Here is a 19,774-nt window from a genome sequence, read left to right as displayed (position 1 = left end):
GCAGCCATGGTACGCCGGTGGTGGCGGGAGTGAATGCTGAAGGTGGTGCATGGGCTGTCAATCAAGTGGGCTGCTTTGTCCTGGATGGTGTCTAGCGTCTTGAGTGTTGGAGCTGCACTCATCCAGGCAAGTGGAGAGTATTCCATCACACTCCTGCTTTGTAGATGATGGAAAGTCTTTGGGGAGTCAGGAGGTGAGACACTCAACGTAGAATACCCAGTCCCTGACCTACTCTTGTTCCCACAATTTTTATGTGGCTGGTCCAGTTAAGTTACTGGTGACCTCCAGGATGTTGATGGTGGGGGATGGTAATGCCGTTGATTATCAAGGGGAGGTGGTTAGATTCTCGCTTGTTGAAGATGGTCATTGCCTGGCATTTGTGTGGCTCGACTGTTACTTGCCACTTATGAGCCCAAACCTGAGTGTCGTCCAAGTTTTACTGCATGCGGGCATGGACTGCTTTATTTTCTGAGGAGTTGCAAATGGAACTGAACACTGCAATCATCAGCTAACATCCCCACTGCTGTCCTTATGATGGAGGGAAGGTCATTGATGAAGCAGCTGAAGATGGTTAGGCCTAGGACACTGCCCTGAGGAACTCCTGCAGCGATGTCCTGGGGCTGGGATGATTGACCTCCAACAACCACAACTATCTTATTTAAGGAAGGATATACTTACATTGGAGGCAGTTCAGAGAAGGTTCACTAGGTTGATTCTGGAGATGAGAGGGTTGACTTATGAAGAAAGGTCGAGTAGGCTGGGCCTATACTCATTGGAGTTCAGAAGAATGAGGTGATCTTATTGAAAAATATAAGATAATGAGGGGGCACGACAAGGTAGATGCAGAGAGGATATTTCCACTCATGGTCACCCATTTAAAACTGAGATGAAGAGAAATTTCTTCTCTGAGGGTTGTAAATCTGAAATTCTCTGCCCTAGAGAACTGTGGAGGCTGGGTCATTGAATATATTTAAGGCAGAGATAGATTTTTGAGCGATAAGAGAATAAAGGGTTATGGGAAGCGGGCAGGGAAGTGGAGCTGAGTCCATGATCTTATTGAATGGCGGAGCAGGCTCGAGGGGCCAAATGGCCTACTCCTGCTCCTATTTCTTATGTTCATTTCTTCCTTTGTGCTCGGTATGACTCCAGCCAGTGGAAAGTTTCCCCCCCCTGATTCCCATTGACTTCAATTTTACTGAGGCTCCTTGATGCCACACTCAATCAAATGCTGCTTTGATGTCAAGGGCAGTCACTCTCACCTCACCTCTGGAATTCAGCTTTTTTGTCCATGTTTGGACCGAGGCTGTAGTGAGGTCTGGAGCTGAGTGGACCTGGCGGAAGCCAAACTGAGCTTCGGTGGGCAGGTTATTGGTGAATAAGTGCCGCTTGATAGCACTGTAAATGACACCTTCTATCACTTTGCTGATGATTGAGAGTACTGAAGGGGTGCTGAATTGTCAGTGGCATTATCCTTCTGATGCAATGTTAAACTTAGACCCCACCTGCCAGTTCAAGATGGTTGTAAAAGATATTTCATTCCTACCTCTGCAATCATATAATTTCCTCAAGTGGGGTCCCCTCCAGCACTTACATTAATGTGTCCCATTTTTGGTCTATTCATCTATGTTGTACCCCTCAAGCTTAGGGTCAGTTTTCACATGTATACTGATGACAACACCCCCACCCCCACTCTATCTTTCAGCCATCATGATCGACTCCCACTTTGTATCTCCATTGCTTGAATTTCAGATTGCAGCTTGTCCACTCCACTCCACCATTCGAAATTCAAATCTTTCAGCCTTTACCTCCTTGCCTTTGGGTACTCCCAAAACAACTTGCTATCTCATTCCCTGCCATCAAATGTCTTGTAAAGAAAAAAAATCTCCTTCAACCATGCCTTTATTCCCTCTCTTCCCCTAAATGTATCTACCATTCCCCTTTCTAAACTGTTCAGATGTTCTTCTACATGAAGAGCAAATATGCAAGTTGTTGCAGTAATTACTAGATTAAATTCCAGTAATTACATTTCAAATTTCCATTATCTCACATAGCTTCCAGACACAGGGGCTGACAATACTGAGACTACAAATGCAGAATTAATGCTTTTTTGAAAAACAAAAAAGGGTGGTAGGTATGTGGAACAGATTATGGGTGGTGGAACAAGAATTCTTAGTTTTAAGAAGAAATTAAACAGGTTCTTGTCAACAAATGGGATGAAAAATTAATACAAGTGTAGCAAGAACATTGTGAATAGGTTGTCTAGATGGACTAATGGCCTTCTGAAAATAATTATTTTTCTAACCTAATGTTTTAATATCACTGCATATACTATAGATAACTGATAGAAGGGACTGTTTTCCAGTCTGATCAAATTTCAGATTGCATGTAATTAGGGGTGATTTGTTCTTGTAATCTGAGATTTAAATTGCTGTAGTAGATGATGACATACTTGCAATGGCGTCACACACATGTGCTGTTTGTATAGTATATGATTGGCTGTGTTTCAAAAATAGGATAGAAACTATGGGCGGAGCAATGTTTTATAAGCAGAATAGCAATTAAATAAAACAAAGACATAGCCATGGACTTTGAAGAGCTTCTCTTCCTAAATTTCAGATATTCTTCTCAACTCAATGGATTGATCATTTGCTCAGATCAGGGCAACAGGCGCATGAAAACACCAGCACCTGCAGGTTCCCGTCCACCATCCGGACTTGAAAATTTATCATCGTTCCTTCAACAGCGCTGGGTCAAAATCGTGGCACTCCTTCCCTAACAGCACTGCTAACAGTAGCGAGTACCTTCTGTGATATCTTAAGACACAGTAAATACACACACTTGCACAACCATGGCTGCTGTTTAACAGCTACTCAAGCACATGGCTTTATTATTACATCAGTAGTCCACTAGGTGTAGTCGTCCACTTGGGAGCTCCACAACAACTTCACTACAAAGACAGCAGCAGTTCAGGATGGTGGCTCGCAACCACTTTCTCGAGGTCAATTAAGGATAGATAATAAATCCACCCTTGCCAGCAATGCCAACATCCCAGGAATATTTTTTTAACAATTTGCTGCTCAGTATTGTGTGTCTCTTTAAAGCAAATATTTAAACTAATTACCAAAGACTCATCTAAGTACATTAAGTTAGTAACAATCTGAACAAAGTAATCCTTATACTGCTGCCTTTTACTGAGCCAGTCACGCACCCCACACCTCAATGACGACTGCTGTAATGATGCAGTATACTAGCATTATATATTAACCATATACTAAATAAACTATATCTTAAAGTTAAAACTTTATTGTTCAAATCAACTTTGCTATTTTCTTTCACTCTTCTATACAAGTATAACTATTCTGTATTATTTATTGCTTAAATAGTTCAATTTATTTTAAATTTTATCCAAATCAGTTTTAAATTATTTTCATTCAACCGCCATCTTCCTGTTCTAGACCTACCCCTTAATTTTAAAGTTAACACGATCCCTGATTGACTAAAAATCATCTCCAAAGGCCAGGTAAATGTAATTAAAGCTCAAATAGGATATTTAGAAAACTTTTAACGTAACAAAGTAAAATGTCCCAAGGCGCTTCACAGGAGCATTATAAAACAAAATTTGACACCGAGCCACATAAGGAGATATGGGGCAGATGACCAACAGCTTGGTCAAAGAGGTAGGTTTTAAAGAACATCTTAAAAGGAAGAGGTAGGTAGAAAGTTTGAGAGATTTAGCAAGGGAATTCCAGAGCTTAGGGCCTTGGCAGCTGAAGGCACAGCCATCAATAGTAGAGCGATTAAAATTGGGATTAAAAGAGCGCAGATATCTGGAGGGTTGTGTGGCTGGAGATTAGAGACAAGAACTCAGATCTCCCATGTCATTTCTTAGGAGGAAATGTAAAATAGCTTATGTTGGAAAGTTGATGTAAACATTTCAATTTTTTTCCTCATCATCTTGCCTGCTGCCAAGAGCAGGCCAACATTGATTCCTTAACCAAGAGCAGATTAACTGTTTCTCTCTTGCTGTTTGTGGGACCTTGCTGTGTACAAAACGCATGCCATCATAGGAGTCAAGGATGACTTGCTTCCATTCTAAAAAAGTGAGTTATCAGGTGACTGAAGAGTCCAATGTGGGACCTTCAGTCTCTGTCACAGGTGGGGCAGACAGTGGTTGATTGACAGGGTGGGTGGGGAGCCTGGGTTGACACACGTTCATTCCACTGTCTACGCTTGGTTTCTGCTTGCTCTCGACGATGGGATTCGAGGTGCTCAGCGCCCTCCCAGATGCTCTTCCTCCACTTTGTGTGGTCATGGGCCAGGGATTCCCAGGTGTCAGTGGGGAGGCTTTGAGGGTGTCCTTGAAGCATTTTCTCTGCCCACCTGGGGCTCACTTGCCATGTTGAAGCTCTGAGTAGAGCGCTTGCTTTGGGAGTTTCGTGTCGGGCATGCGGACGATGTGGCCCGCCCAACAGAGCTGATCGAGCGTGGTCAATGCTTCGATTCTGGGGATGTTGGCCTGAGCGAGAACAGGGATATTGGTACATCTATCCTATCAATGGATTTGCGGGATCTTGCAGAGTCAGCGCCGGTGGTACTTCTCCAGCATTTTGAGGTGTCTGCTACATATTGTCCACATCTGAGCCATATAGGGGGGCGGGTATCACTACAGTCTTGTAGACCAGAAGCTTGGTGCCAGATTTGAGGTCTTGGTCTTCAAACACTCCCTTCCTAAGGCGACCGAAGGCTGTGCTGGCACACTGAAGGCGGTGTTGGACCTTGTCCTCAATGTCTGCTCTTGCTGAAAGTAGGTTCCCGAAGTATGGAAAATGGTCCACGTTGTCCAAGGCCTTGTCATGGATCTTGATAATGGGGGTGGGGGGGTTAGTGCGGTGTGATGGGGTCAGGTTGGTAGAGAACCGTTGTCTCATGGATGTTTTAGCGTAAGGCCTATGCTTTCGTACGCCTCGGTGAAGGTGTTGGCGATGACTTGAGTTCGGCCTCCGAGTGTGCACAGAGATTGTGGCGGGTAGCATGCTGCCATATGGAGTCGAGGACACTCGCATCGGAGACAGTTTCGGTTAAGGAGATCTTCGAAATGCTCCTTCCAACAGGCACTCTGTCCTTGAGGAATACCTCACTGTTCTTAGCCAGCAGTGGGGTAGGGCCTTGGTTGCTTGTGCCGTAGGTGGTCTTGACTGTGCTGAAGAATCTATGCATGTCGTGGTTGTCGGCTAAATGCTGGATCTCCTGTGCTTTCTCCACCCATCATCTGCTTTTTAGGTCGTGGATTTTTTGTTGGACCTCGGCCTTCAGCTGTCTGTAGAGCTGCCATCTTGCTCTCGAGTTGGGTTGGTGTTTTAAATTCAGAAATGCCTTGCACTTGCGGCTAATTAGCTCCTGGTCATTTTCGTCAAACCAGTCAACAAAACACATGCACCTGCGAAAGTGACTGTTTCAAATGTAATTTACTGGATAGAAATTGAGGTTTTCAAAGCATTATATAAATGCATTTTTTTCCCTTACACTCAAGACTAACTTGTACGGTATGAATTTTAGTTTAAATATTGCCATGAAAAGGTTCAACTTTTCCTGAATGTTTCCATTTCAGTATGACCGCCCATTTTCTTGTAATCAGGAACAGTAGTTTTATCAACAATTGCTCCAGCCTCTATCACCAGATTGCACTAAAGGGGAGAAAGAAAAAGGAGGGAAAAATAACCTTTTTATAGGGCACTAAAAAAAGTGCATTTTATCGATCGTAGACTGGTACAAAATGTTAACTTGACTTTTTTTTCAGCTGCTGACTGACTAGATCTGAAAACAGGGAATGCAGGAAATACATATCAAGTTTCCCAGTCTGGACACTTCCCCCATATTAAACCATCCTGTGTAGAATAGGGGTTCTCAACCTGTGTTATAAAGATTCCACAGTGCTGCTATAAAATTTTTTCTGTATAAATATTAGTTTTACAATTAGAATAGGGGTTCTCAACCTGTGTTATAAAGATTCCACAGTGCTGCTATAACATTTTTTCTGTATAAATTAGTTTTACAATAATATTTTTGTTTTACTTAGTGAAACTTTTTATTGGTACTGAAGTGGAGACTGTCTTAGAGGATGGTGGAGTTCTGCTCAAGTTAGTAGACTGTTGCCAAGGTTGGTAGAGTTATACTGAGGTTGGTAAAGTGTCACTGGAGCTGCTGAGTGCTTTTGAGACTGATGGTGTTGACAGCCGGAACAGCTCTCGCTTCTCTTGTCCATTACAAACAAGCCGATGAGACTGGACAGCATCTCCTTGCCAACACGGCAGACCAATGACCATCAGCTTCTGGGGCCAAGTGGTGGTTTCCAGTTTCTTATGCCCGGTGTGGGGCAGGGGACTAAAGTGCTAATTGCTGGGGAGGTCAGTGGGCTGCTCAAAACATGTCTGAGGCCAGCAGTTATCAACTGGGGGTCCACAGCCCCTTGAAACCTTCTGCAAACCTCCCACTGTAGTTTATTCAAATTAAGTTGAAAATACAACTTACTGCAGTCAAACATGAAAGTTTTCCAATTAACTTTCATCTAAAGTCTTTATCGGGGGTGGGGGAGAAAGAAAGTCTTAGCGCGTTTATACAGTTTTTCTCCTTTTGATTAAGGCTACACCTTAAAAGTACTTGTAATCTACAATAATGTCAAAGCTAATCTGGTTAAGGTCCAACATTAAGAATTCACAATTAAAGTCCTATTTTTCTGGCTTTATAACACATTTAAAGAATACACAAATCCCATGAGGTCAAGAGTTCAAATATTTAATTTTCTAAGTCAGCTATTGTTTTAGGAATGTTAGCTACATAGCTTGTAACAAAATTGATTCTCACTCAGGTGCTCTTCAATCTTTCACTATTCCATCCCAATACAATTTCACATTCAAAAACCCTTGTCAAGTTCAACAAGCATTTACAGAGTAGTACAATAAGTTATAGCAGAGGCAAACATTAAAAGCTCTTTCAAGGAGAATTCTGTGTATGTCCCACTCTGGTGCCTCAAATTCTAGTTATAAGCTTTTAGTTTAATGCTTCCAAACAATATCTGATTTTGTTTCTCATATAGTATATTCATCCAAGTATAAAAATTGTTATAAAAAGATCATAAAACATTCAATCCAAAACAAAAATGCTTTAATTGGCAGGCTGGTCAGCTTATCCATGACTTGTTTAAACTCTTCCCTTTCCAACATAGATTTCTTCCCCGTCACCTCCTCCAAATTTACCATGTTATTTCATAACTATGCTGTACTTCTTCAAACCAGTTAACTTCATGATGAGACAATGTGCAAATGCTGCAAAACAAAATTCTGGGGGAAGCTCTAAAAAAAAATGCATATTTCCTATTTTCCAAATTGAAATTAAAACCTTCTGCACACCAGGTTTGCACGTAACCAAATAAACTCACTAGGAATACACAACAAACATACCTACATCCTGGGACAATAGTATTTATAGCTTAATGTAATTATCATAAGCAAACCCAAAGGTTTCATGTTAACATTAAAACCCAGACTTCATGCTTTAAAATTATTCTAGATACCTACACCCCAACCATAAACATCCAAAAATGTAATCATTCTCTGCCCCCCCTCCCACCCAAACAGGTACAACACAAAGTACATCACTAAACTTGTTGAGCTGCAAAGAAAAAGCTAAACTTTATAAACTGGACATATTTGTTTTGGTGTATGGGCTCCATTCATTTGTTTCTGGGTTGTATACTTCGACGTTGTTCAGAAACTCATTGCCATCGAAGCCTCCCACAGCATAAAGGAGTCCGTTCACTGCAGCAACTCCAGCATTACTCCTCGCTGATGTCATGCTTCCCATCATCTTCCACTCATTTCTGGCTGGATCAAACATCTCAACACAGCGGAGTGCATGGGTTCCATCAAAACCTCCAACGGCAAAGATTTTTCCTGCAAAATAATGGACATTATTATTACTACAACATTGGACAAAGTAAACAATAGAACAGGGAAGGAAGAGTGTTCAACAGCAGCCAACCACCAACATATGGGCCTGTAATTTTCCCACAAAGATTTTGTGATCTTAATGGTGAGAAGTTTGGCTTATCCGATGTGCAGCTGAAATCAACATGGTAGAGTTGCTATAATGTTAACAAGCTTTCTAAGCAGCCAATCACAATGCAGAATTCTCAGGGAACCAGGAAAAGAAAGCACAAAAAAAAGAAAGCACAAAAAAAAAAATCTACAGCGAGCAAGAGATTTCTCCACCCCCCACCATACATATTGGGTCAAGGTAGAAGCTGAAATATGAAAACCTAAAAAAAAAGTTAATTTAATTTTTAAGCTTAATGGAGAAATTTGACATTCCAATTTAAAATTAGTTTATCGGGGTCAGAACTGTTGTTTAATCAGTGGCTATTACTCACATTGCCATTAAAAACCCAGTTACACCTCATTTGAATGGGTCTAACTTCTTATGGGATTCCAACAGCGCTATCTGTTTGGAAAAGGAGGTTTTGGTCAGATTGCTGACTCTTTGGTTTTGTGGGTGGGTGTGAACGTCAGGATTTCCATGTTAGGCCGTGCATGCGTTAAATCCGAAGTTGCTGTCTGTTTGAAAAGGTGAAATGATGCCAAACGCTGCCAGGTCGCAGTAATTAAAACGGCAAGTTCCAGACTAATAAATCAGTAATAAGAGCAATGTGTTTTTTAAACCAACTTCAACACTATTAAAAAAGGGAAGGGGCCAGTACGGATAGAAAGCTAGCTAATAGGCAGAAAACAGTGGCAATTAGTGGTTGTTTTCTGTTCTGGTGTCCTTTATAATTAAGGGCACAGTACAAAAGCAGAGGTAATGGTAAACCTATGCAGAACTGGTTAGGCCACAGTTGAGTGTATGAAATTTAGTTTTGAGCATCTTTACTTTAATAGCAGGGATAAGGGGCTTAATTGTAATTTGGCTGAGAGAGAGACTAGAGACTGGCAACATTTGAGATCAAAGTTACAAGGGATTTGAGGTTTTAAGGTAAATTGGGGAAAGCTATTTTCACCGGTGAATTTTGAAACCAGAGAATCCCATCACCAAAAGAACAAAAGGGGGACGCTCGGAAACCTTGTGTGCAGAGGGTTGTCAGGACATTGAATACATGTAGGAAAAGCTAGGGGAATAGGACTAAACAGATAGCTTGGAAAGCTGATGCCACAGCATAGTCCAAAGTGGCAGTCTCCTGTGCTGTAAAATGTTATTAAATCAGTAATTCTTTACTGCAGTTACAAAGCTCAATTTTGATATAGTAATGCCATCTATAAAGCATGTGCTTAATTGGCCACTTACTTTTTTAAAAATCCAACATGCACCAACCAACACCATTCCTGGTCCTCGCTCGTCCTTCCCCATAAGCTCAATCCTTATGTTGACCATGCTGATAAATATCAACTGCCAGATGCAATCACATTAACTTAGCAAAAATGCATTTCTTACCACCATAGATAGCTACCCCTGCTCCACGGCGAGCCATATTCATGGGTGAAACTAGAGTCCAGGTGTTGTTCTCAGGATTATAACGTTCCACAATGTTCAGACAGTTCCAGGACTCTGCACCGCCAACCACATACAGATAACCATCCAGTCCACATACAGCAGCTTGATGTCGACCTAATATTCAACATTTGAAAGTAATGTTATACTTATTTCTTGGAGCATCAAAGATCAGGAAGGTGAAAATAGCCATTTTCTTTGTAATGGCATAAAGTACTAAAATATTCTGAAATTAGCATTTTGCTATTAATTAAACTAAAGTTCTTGTATATAAAACATATGATCTAAAAATCTTCCAGTGTTATGCAAGTAACTTTAATAAAATAGCATTTTGATCTAATGTTTTAGTCACCGCTATGTACTTGTTAGACTGCATTTTACATTGAGAATTATACATACGTGTATTTAGAGGAGCACAATTTGTCCAGGTTTTTGAAACCGGATCAAAAGCATCACAGTTTTTCAACCCTTTCTGTCCATATGGATCTGAACCACCAACAATATACAGCTTTCCATTCAGGGAACACACACCTGCCAACCAACCAGAATTCAGTTACTAGCCACTTTTATCAGTAAGTTAGCCATTACATTAATTAACGGTTACTGGACACTTGCCTGCATTGCAACGATTGGTACGAAGCTCTGGTACTGGAGTCCAATCATCGGTATTTGGATTGTAAGTCTCACCGCAGCAAAGTTCATCTGAGTGGCCATTGGATCCACCAGTTACATATAGTTGACCCTGCCATACAAAGACAAAACACATTAATCTCTAACCTAAAAAAACCCGAGAATTTGGCAGGTTTCAAGCATTTGGAAAGATGGAAACTTTGTTTTTAAAATCAGCAGCAGCGTTTAAATTGCTTAGACGCAGAAATTAATGCTAGTAAGCACCACAAGGTTAGAAACCAAACGTGCTCTTCCACAATATATATATTTTTAATTGATTATTTAAAACCAATTAAAAACTCTAACAGCCAAAAGGGAATATATAAAAATGGTTATTTTGTTTGTTTACCATCAACACTGCCATCTGAAACCGTGCACGTGGTGTTCTCATTGGAGCAATAAAGATCCATTCATCAGTTTCAGGATCATAGCACTCTACTGTTCTTAAGCATTCCTCACGATTATAGCCACCTAATAAGCAACAAAAATGTGATGTCTGACAAATCTCAGGCAAAAAGCATTAAAAAAACCTGCAGGAAAAGGCAAGAAGCAACTCCAAACTACAGACATGATTTTACACAGAACACATTTGACATGACTTTACAGAAATACAACTATTCAAATTGATATTTAAAAAGGCAAATAACTAGAGCTAGTATAATTGTTTTGTTAAAAAAAAAAACAGCCCACAGGTTGAGTGGGGGTTTGGGGGGGGGGGGGGGGGGAATGTGTGGAGGTATAAAACAAACAAAAAAAACGTACTTGTACCAGGAACTCTAAGAATGATGGGAAATGCTCCAGTAATATGGAGACTGGAATCTAACCATAGTCATTGTTGACAGGATGCAACTTAATTTGGTAGTACCCAATATCCAAGAGGCCCTTCTTTTGTAGGGAGAAGGGGGAAAAAAGATTTACTTGCAACCGGTCCCCAAACTAGTTATAGAGCACCACTGTGATCTACAAAATGGTGTATTGGCAAGCCAAACTTCTAGCAAGGTGGCAAAAAAAGAGAGTACCCAAAAAATCCTCAATGTTGGAGACAATTTATTTCACACATTACATCCTCCGCTCAACTGTAGATTACAAGAGTCAGATGGCTTAGATACACATAGACCTGGTCTATGCAGAAGGAGACAAACTCGGCTGGGGCAGAAGTGCGGGCACTGCAGTTGGTCTTAATTTCCCTAGGGAGGTAGAAGGAGGAAAAAAGTTCCTGTTGCTATTGCAAAAAGTGCATGCATGAAAACTGGGTGAGAACCAGATCGAACTTGATTAGAATGTCCCTGCAAGTCAAACAGCCCATCTAAATTCATACACAATGACTACTTGAGCAAGAAGGTACTGGAAGACCACTGACAATTTAGCACAAAGCTCCACTTTCAAATGAAAGTGCATAAAATTAAAAGAAAACTGGGAAAACAGAGGACAAAATGCTCTTCAACTATTAAAGAGGGAGGGATTCCTTTATGGAATATTTATTTAATTTGGACTCACCAGCAACAATGAGTTTGCCATTCAGATCTGCTGTTCCTAGACCAGAGCGGGCATACTGCATGGGAGACAGAAGTTTGTCATCTTCATCTTCAGCCTGAATCTCAAAACTTATACTCTTGATTAGACATGGAGTGGTGACGGGTGAACTGTGGGGACTGTTGCGGCCATGAAGGAAGATGACACACAGTACACCATTTAGAACAGCCAAGCAGAGATATGTATTGCCTGAAGAGCAAAGCAGTTGACTCATTAACAAGTAGGCAGGTATTTACATATAAGCCAATACAAACCTCACTCCCCTCTCCCGACGCACATTATGGTGGATCAAACCTTGCCGATAACTGGATAGGAAGGACTAATTCCAATTTTTCCCTCCACAGCTAAAAGTTCAACTCATTTTATTATGGAATTAAAAACAGAACTGTGTACTTTGAGCAAAACTTAATTTCTTCTCTCCCAAATTTGTCAATAGAAATAGTTGCCAACTTAAAATGATTGCAGTTGTATAACTTACATGATGTTTTCTCTGAAGCAATGATTTTCCACTCATGTTTGTTGGTTTGTACTTGAGTAGACATATTTCCAGAAGAGCTGCCATACATCTGCCGGTGGCTGTTCTCCCGCGGAGATTTCTTCTGCAAAATCAAATGGGCAGCTAGAAAACCTAGCTAGGCTGCACCTGCACTCACCTTCTACCTTCACCATATTCCTACTTGATGCATAAGTTACTGCATCATACACAAGAAATTTGACTGCTATACACTCCCAACTTCCAAAATAGCTTCCTATTCATTTCCCTCAAACACATTAATGTTGACAAATGCCTTTGCCAATACATATTAAGCACACAGATGTGATTGGTGTTAAAGCAACAGCAGTACCAGAACTAAACAACTGTACCAGACCAAATCTGAATGTGAGAAACAGGCAAACACTGGCTAGTTGATGCTAGCATGTGGGTAAATAGCACGATATGCTGTTTATACATTTTCAATCGCCACTGGACTTCCAACACACTAAACAACAAGATTAATGTCCCACTTAGACCCTGCAAATCACACTATCCAGGGTAGTACCAACTGAAGGCCTAGCATCTTCCTAAAAAGGAGAGGAGGAAATTACCCAACATCCCCTTCCGACAATTCTAGAAGCAATGTTAAGAGTGCCCCTAACCAAAGCTTGACAGGTTACTTGCCCCACCGTCTCTGCTACAGAAGAATGAATGGCTTGGGTGAGAAAACACTCAATGCAGGAATTTTGGGATACATTTGACTGCACATCTTTGAAGGATCTCATCCCAACCACTAAAACCCATGTTCTGCAGCTTAACATACACCATGCAAGACAAACCACAAACTTTCTCTATATGCTGCACTGGCTATACAGGCAAAATGAGAATACTGTACTAGACTAATTAGTGGGAATTGAATGCACCATCCCGACTAATTTTTATATGTACATCCCTTAATATTCAGTACCTGTACAAACTGAATGTGGTCATCATCAATGCCAAACACTTCAGCCTGTCCATCTAGTATGCTCCCATCAAGCAGTTTGTGATCAGCAGAGTAGTACAAGGTTTGAACCTGCAAAACAGCAACAAAACACCCATGTGGCTTCTGTTTCCAAAGCAACAAGTTAGTTTACGCAAGCTCCTGGTTATTTTTAGTCTCGGCTTTCTTGAAGGCTGCAGTTGTCGGACAGAAAATTAAGAGTCATTGGCACGACAGTAGAAGCTCATTCTAAATAAAGGGATGATCGGTCCTTTGCACACAGTTGCTTTGGAAGCCTGAGGCATAGAAAATCCACTCCGACAAAGTGAGGCAGGAAGATTCTTTTGCACTGTAGAGGTTTCACCAATGTTGCTAGGGAGAAATTGTGCAAGAAATACAGGAATGCAGAAAAACACAATCACGATCTGAAGACCACTTTCTTTAATACACACAGATTATTATAAATATTTGGCCTTGGAAGGTGAACAAAGTCACTGGCCAATTTTTAATCTAATTTTTCTCTTTCCAGTTATCTGATTTATAGAGACAGAAAATGCTGGAAATACTCAGGTCAGGCAGCATCTGTGGAGTGAGAAACAGAGTTAATGCTTCAGGTCATTGATCTGGAACATTAAGTTACCTCTGTTTCTCCCTCTCCACAGATGCTGCCTTACCGGAGTATTTCCAGCATTTTTTTGTTTTTATTTCAGATTGCCAGCATCCACAGTATTTTGCTTTTGTATTCCTGATTTATAGACTATAGGTTATAAAAGACTGGCCAGTCTGTAGGAGCAAATAGGAAAGAGCATCTTTCTTCAAACCACCTACAAAGAGTCATTCACTGCCACTTCAATTTGTAATCTGGGCAAAACCAGAGTGAGAAGGACAATCTAATTTAATCCTGAACCTACAGGTAGTCACATCTTACAGAATTAAAAGTAGTTAATCAACACCATAAGATGAATAATTGTTCAAAATACTCCTCGAAAGAGCAATCTTTAATCTAGGTCAGCTTCCATTTTACCAGAAGCAACAGGCCACACATCTAGATACATTGGAGATACAAGGGAAATAGTGCTTGTTCTCAACTAGAATGCTACTAATATTCACCCTGGGTAGATCTTGACAGCACAATAATCCAGTAGTGCAGCTATCTCCAAACTAGAAATATCTCTCAATCTAGCAGAGATTGTGGTAAAGCAGTGTGGCTGCAATCAATGTTCCAATGGGGCATGGGTTTCACCTAGCTTGGCCAACGAATCACATAAATGAAACATTCCTTCAAACATACCATTCTGAACTGATGGTGACTAGAAAGTGCAAGATCCCAGATCTCCAAAGATATATCACCTCAGAAAACTCTCTACCCTCTTACTGCTGTCAGTCAGTAAGAATCTCCTCAAACACCAACACTACTCTACACAAGTTACCATGGACATTAAACATGAAATAAGCTATGTTTCACATCTAGTGATGCTACTTTTGCTATGTGCTCAAACACAACAATGCTAGTCATGCATCACACCTTAGTGTACATATATTCATACTTCAGCCTGCATCAATGGGACATAAATATGAAAGTACTAAAAACACCAAATTGAGAAAATAGAAGTGGTTTCTACAAACACTGTTGGGAATAACTCCAGCTGGACCCTCAACCTCTCAATAACTACTTAGTGCAGCAGTAGCACTCAGAGCAAACTGTCTACCCATATGCACTCAACATGACACATGCAGTTTAAAAAACAAATTGAAGCACAGAAGTTTCTGCACTCCAAACCATTAGGAAAGTTTGATTTGGATTGTGCAGATTAAGAGATCAACATTGACTGGGAAGTGATCTTCCTCCTGTTAAAAGCAAAACCACTGAAGTGTAGTACAATTATACAACAGCAGTGCAAACTCTTGCCTCCAATATGCAGCAATGAATAGATGCTCAATTAAACCTAGAGCTAAATCGAAGATAAGTTCTCTGCATTACCCAAACAAAATGTGCCTTTTGTTTCATTTTTTTTTTTAAATTAAAATGAACATTTAATTCCAGTTCCCCCATAATCACCATTCCCAGAGGGTGAAGTTACCATGCTTAACAATTCTGGTTTTAACCAGCAAGATTTTCTTCCTGGAAGTGCAGATTTGAACTATGTTGGAAACTAGATTTGGAGTGTGTATGTGTTTGGGGGGGGGGGGGGGGGGGGGGGAGGGGAGGGGGAGGGGGGAGGGGAAGAGAAAGAAGAGACACAAAGAAAGAGGGAGTAAAGAACCAGTGTCCTACATCAAGAAGAAAATAGACAAGTACATGGGAGCTAAGGAATAGAAGGATGTGTTGATAGGATGAGATGCAGTAAGGTGGGAGATGATGAAGTAAGGTGAGAGGAGGCTCGTATGAAGCAGAGACATGTTGGGCCAAATGGCCTGTTTTGTTTGTGCTTTAAAAATCTATGTAATTGACAGCCAACCAAGTGTGTATATTCCCCCATCATATAGCCACTGATCCAAGTAATCACATGGAAGTTTAACATTATCTTTCCAAATAATTGCTTTTGGAAGAAGTCAGCTAGTGACTACACTTCAGTCTTTGCAGCATGAATTGGAAGAATTACAATCAGAGACTTACCTGAATAAAGCCCAAATTTAAAAGATCCCCAGTCACTCATCATTTTATTTAAGCCTCCCTTCTGCCCTTTAAAGAATGTCAACATTTTATACAATAAAACACAAGTTTCTCACCAAAAACTACCCCAAAGGCAATAAGCAATTTTAGTCAGATTCAGTCACAATGTCATAACATATTAACGTAAGTAACCTTATTAATCCTGCAAAAGGAGCAAAGACCATTAAATCAACTCTTGCCCAAAGCAAAATTCTGCAGACTTTTAGGGAAAGGCCGCTGCTTCCTTATGAGTCACTACCTCGCAGTATCTTCCATTTTCTTCAGGCTTGAAGTATTCTAGTTTTGTTAGATTAAACCTAAGGAAATAAAAATCAATTGGGAGGGAGATAAATTAGAATATTGTACTTACTCATATGGTTAGCTGTGGAAGGAAGCAATTAAACATAGAAAAGTACCTTCTCTCCCTTTCTCTAAATCTTTTTCTACACTGCAAAACAAAATGCTTCGAAACAAAATAAATTTCCACAAATAAGGCAGCATAGAGCAGGAAAAAAAGACTAAATTTATACTGCTCACCTTCACACCCCCACTTTCTCAGCTTAGGGGCACCTACAGCAAAATTTAAATTCTTTAGGATCATAGTTTATCATTGCAAACGGCCATATAAACCACAATTAGCTTGTTGTACTAACCTCTTCCATCAGCTCTTCCAGGTTTTTTCCATTCTCCCAGACACTACGCTGCACCCAGTTGATTACCTTTGTGTAAACTTTACCATTGCTCGGCAAGGAGACATTTTCCTCCAATATCACCTCCAACTAAGAAGAAATAGATTAAATGAAACTGGCTTTTTAAATACATAATTTTTTTTTTTTTAAGTACCCATATGAATACTGTCTGCAAATGTATGTTAGTGACTAGAATGAAGTTAAAATTGAACAAAATTCCATATATTATAGCCAAAAGAATATTCTTAACAGTAAAAGCATTAACAGGAAACATAACATACATCAATCAATCATGCTGTGGTTGGAAAATGGCCAGTTCAAACTATTAAAAATCCAAAGAGACTTTTCAGCATTTTAGACAAATCAATAGAAGCGCTCAACTTCTACTTTGTTTACCTTTAGCCGTGGAAGTTTTAGAAATTCATCTTGTTCTGAAATCTCCAACAAATTTTCCTGAATGCAACTGTCAATCTGACCCAGCAACCGAGAGTCTCCCATCTGGCTGGCAAAGTTTCGATATGAAATACAGTTCTGGACATCCATCCTGGATAGTATATAATCACCACAGACCTAACAAAGTGATTAGAGCAAGTTAGCACTAACTATTGAAACAATTCAATTGGGGGGGGTGGGGGGGGGGGGGGGGAGGAAAGAGGGGAGGAAAAAAGGGAAGAGGGTGGTTGTGCAACAGTACACAGCAAAAGCATGAGGCACAACACACAAAATACTGCCACATCTGAAAGGCACACCTTGAGCGAATACAACACAACACCCAACAGGTACAAGTACACTGCCATTTAGAGCTGCACAACAGCACTCAATGTAAAGCTACTTGTGATATTCATCATCATCAACAGTCCCTCGGAAATCGAGGAAAACTTGCTTCCACTCTTAGCATGAGTTCTTGGGTGGCTGTACAGTCCAATACGAGAACCACAGTCTGTGTCACATGTGGGACAGATAGTCGTCGAGGGTAAGGGAGGGTGGGACAAATTTGCTGCAGCCTGCGCTTGATTTCTGCATGCTCTCGGCGACGAGACTCGAGGAGCTCAGTGCCCTCCCAGATGCAGGTGGTCTTTGGCCAGGGACTCCCAGCTGTCAGTGGGGATGTCGCATTTTCAGGGAACCTCTGAGGGTGTCCTTGTAATGTTTCCGCTGCCCACCTTTGGCTCATTTGCAGTGAAGAAGTTCGGAGTAGAGCTTTGGGAGTCTCGTGTCTGGTAAGCGAACGATGTGGCCTGCCCAGCAGAGCTGATCAAGTGTGGCCTGGATGAGAATGCCAACGTTGGTACATCTGTCCTCCCAGGGGGCATTAACACAAAATTGTCAGCATAATTTATTATCTTGTTGATCTGATCCCCCAAGCATACTGAAGCCAGGAACAGTGAAAACACCAAGCATTCGTTTTAACTCCTCAGCAGATGCCGTGCAATTCCAGGCCAGCACGAAGCAATATTTAATATCAAAAAAAGTGATGGAGGGAAAACACCTACTCATCGAACATCAAGTTAATCACCCAGAAGCAGAGCTCTACATATGCATCGAAGCAGTGATGTCTGGTTTCAGTGCAACCACAAGGCACTTTTAGTAATCTGCCTCACTAAAGATACCAATGACTGATTATCTCTGAACAGTAGATCAACCGAGATGTAACCAGCCACAAATCAAGATATCTACCCAACTGGAGAGGAGGAAGGAAGATGGATGGATGGAAGATGGATGGTATGAAAATGTCAAAACAATAATTCCTTTAAACCACACTTTTGTATGAGAATAACTTCTGATTTGATCACAAAACTGGCTTCAGTATGCTTGGCAGGGGAGGGGGGAAATCAGATTAAGATAACTTAAATTACTCTGACAATTTTATCACAAGCAGCTTTACATTAGACAATTCCATTCTGGCAAAACCTCAACCTTCCTCTCCCAAAAGTATCTGCCAGATTAGCATCTACAAACCTGTCTCACTCGGTCCATCTTCAATTTTTTGGCAGCTGTATACACATCTTTTACTAGTTCTTTGTCTGCTTTAAGCCTGCAAAGTAAACACACATTAGCTTTAAATAAACTGTATTTGAGCCAGATAAAGCCCCTAAATACAAGCTCAATCTGGATATAACTTAAATGAGATACTCTTGGCAAGAAAAAAGAATGGATGGAATGGTGATGAAATGTCAGGAGCAAAATATAGAAACATTGAGCAAACTATCAATTCAATGATCAACAGTGAAATGAATATGGAGATATATATATATTTCCTACATGTAAAGCACTTGGGGCACCCAGTGGTCATGAAAAGCAAATAAATGAAAGTCTCTCTTTTATTGTAAATTGACAAGAAAAGCAAAGACTGAATTAAACATACAGGGGTATCTGACAATTCGGAAAGATAGACAAGGGAAAGGAGGTGGGGTAGCTCTGTTAATAAAGGATGATATCAGGGCAGTTGAGAGACAATATTGGCTCTAATGAACAAAATGTTGAATCATTAGAGATAGTAAGGGAAAAAAGTCACTGGTGGGCGTAGTTTATAGGCCCCCAAATAATAACTTCATGGTGGGACGGGCAATAATCAAGGGAATAATGGAGGCATGTGAAAAAGGAACAGCAGTAATCATGGGGGATTTTAACCTACATATCGATTGGTCAAATCAAATCGCACGGGGTAGCCTTGAGGAGGAATTCATAGAATGCATACAGGATTGTTTCTTAGAACAGTATGTTACAGAACTTACAAGGGAGCAAGCTATCTTAGATCTGGTCCTGTGTAATGAGACAGGAATAATAAACGATCTCCTAGTAAAAGATCCTCTTGGAATGAGTGATCACAGTATGGTTGAATTTGTAATACAGATTGAGGGTGAGGAAGTTGTGTCAGAAACGAGCGTACTATGCTTAAACAAAGGGGACTACAGTGGGATGAGGGCAGAGTTGGCTAAAGTAGACTGGAAACAGACTAAACGGTGGCACAATTGAGGAACAGTGGAGGACTTTTAAGGAGCCCTTTCATAGTGCTCAACAAAAATATATTCCAGTGAAAAAGGGCGGTAAGAGAAGGGATAATCAGCTGTGGATAACCAAGGAAATAATGGGGAGTATCAAATTAAAAACCAATGCGTAGAAGGTGGCCAAGGTTAGTGGGAAACTAGAAGATTGGGAACATTTTAAACGACAGCAAAGAATGACTCAGAAAGCAATAAAGAAAGGAAAGATAGATTATGAAAGTAAATTTGCGC

The 19,774-nt window shown here is 40.6% G+C and overlaps 1 protein-coding gene across 9 annotated transcripts in view; it reads right to left on the bottom strand.

The window, feature by feature from the left end:
* Window positions 1-6,771: 6,771 nt before the first annotated feature.
* Window positions 6,772-19,774, bottom strand: part of ivns1abpa (influenza virus NS1A binding protein a) — a 57,254-nt gene continuing 44,251 nt past the window's right edge. For all 9 annotated transcript variants that reach the window (XM_070887165.1, XM_070887158.1, XM_070887156.1 and 6 more), the window contains 11 exons: window positions 18,498-18,573; window positions 16,935-17,108; window positions 16,503-16,628; window positions 13,182-13,289; window positions 12,218-12,338; window positions 11,704-11,928; window positions 10,556-10,677; window positions 10,153-10,279; window positions 9,937-10,068; window positions 9,481-9,654; window positions 6,772-7,949 (listed from right to left, as the gene is read on the bottom strand). In XM_070887165.1, coding sequence (XP_070743266.1) covers window positions 7,690-7,949; window positions 9,481-9,654; window positions 9,937-10,068; window positions 10,153-10,279; window positions 10,556-10,677; window positions 11,704-11,928; window positions 12,218-12,338; window positions 13,182-13,289; window positions 16,503-16,628; window positions 16,935-17,108; window positions 18,498-18,573 — 1,645 coding nt within the window. In that variant the 3' untranslated portion in view covers window positions 6,772-7,689. The remainder of the gene's footprint in view (window positions 7,950-9,480; window positions 9,655-9,936; window positions 10,069-10,152; window positions 10,280-10,555; window positions 10,678-11,703; window positions 11,929-12,217; window positions 12,339-13,181; window positions 13,290-16,502; window positions 16,629-16,934; window positions 17,109-18,497; window positions 18,574-19,774) is intronic.

The sequence above is a fragment of the Pristiophorus japonicus genome, chromosome 8, assembly GCF_044704955.1.
Source record: "Pristiophorus japonicus isolate sPriJap1 chromosome 8, sPriJap1.hap1, whole genome shotgun sequence".
NCBI classification, from domain to species: domain Eukaryota; kingdom Metazoa; phylum Chordata; class Chondrichthyes; family Pristiophoridae; genus Pristiophorus; species Pristiophorus japonicus.
This window is presented reverse-complemented; position numbering and strand designations above follow the sequence as displayed.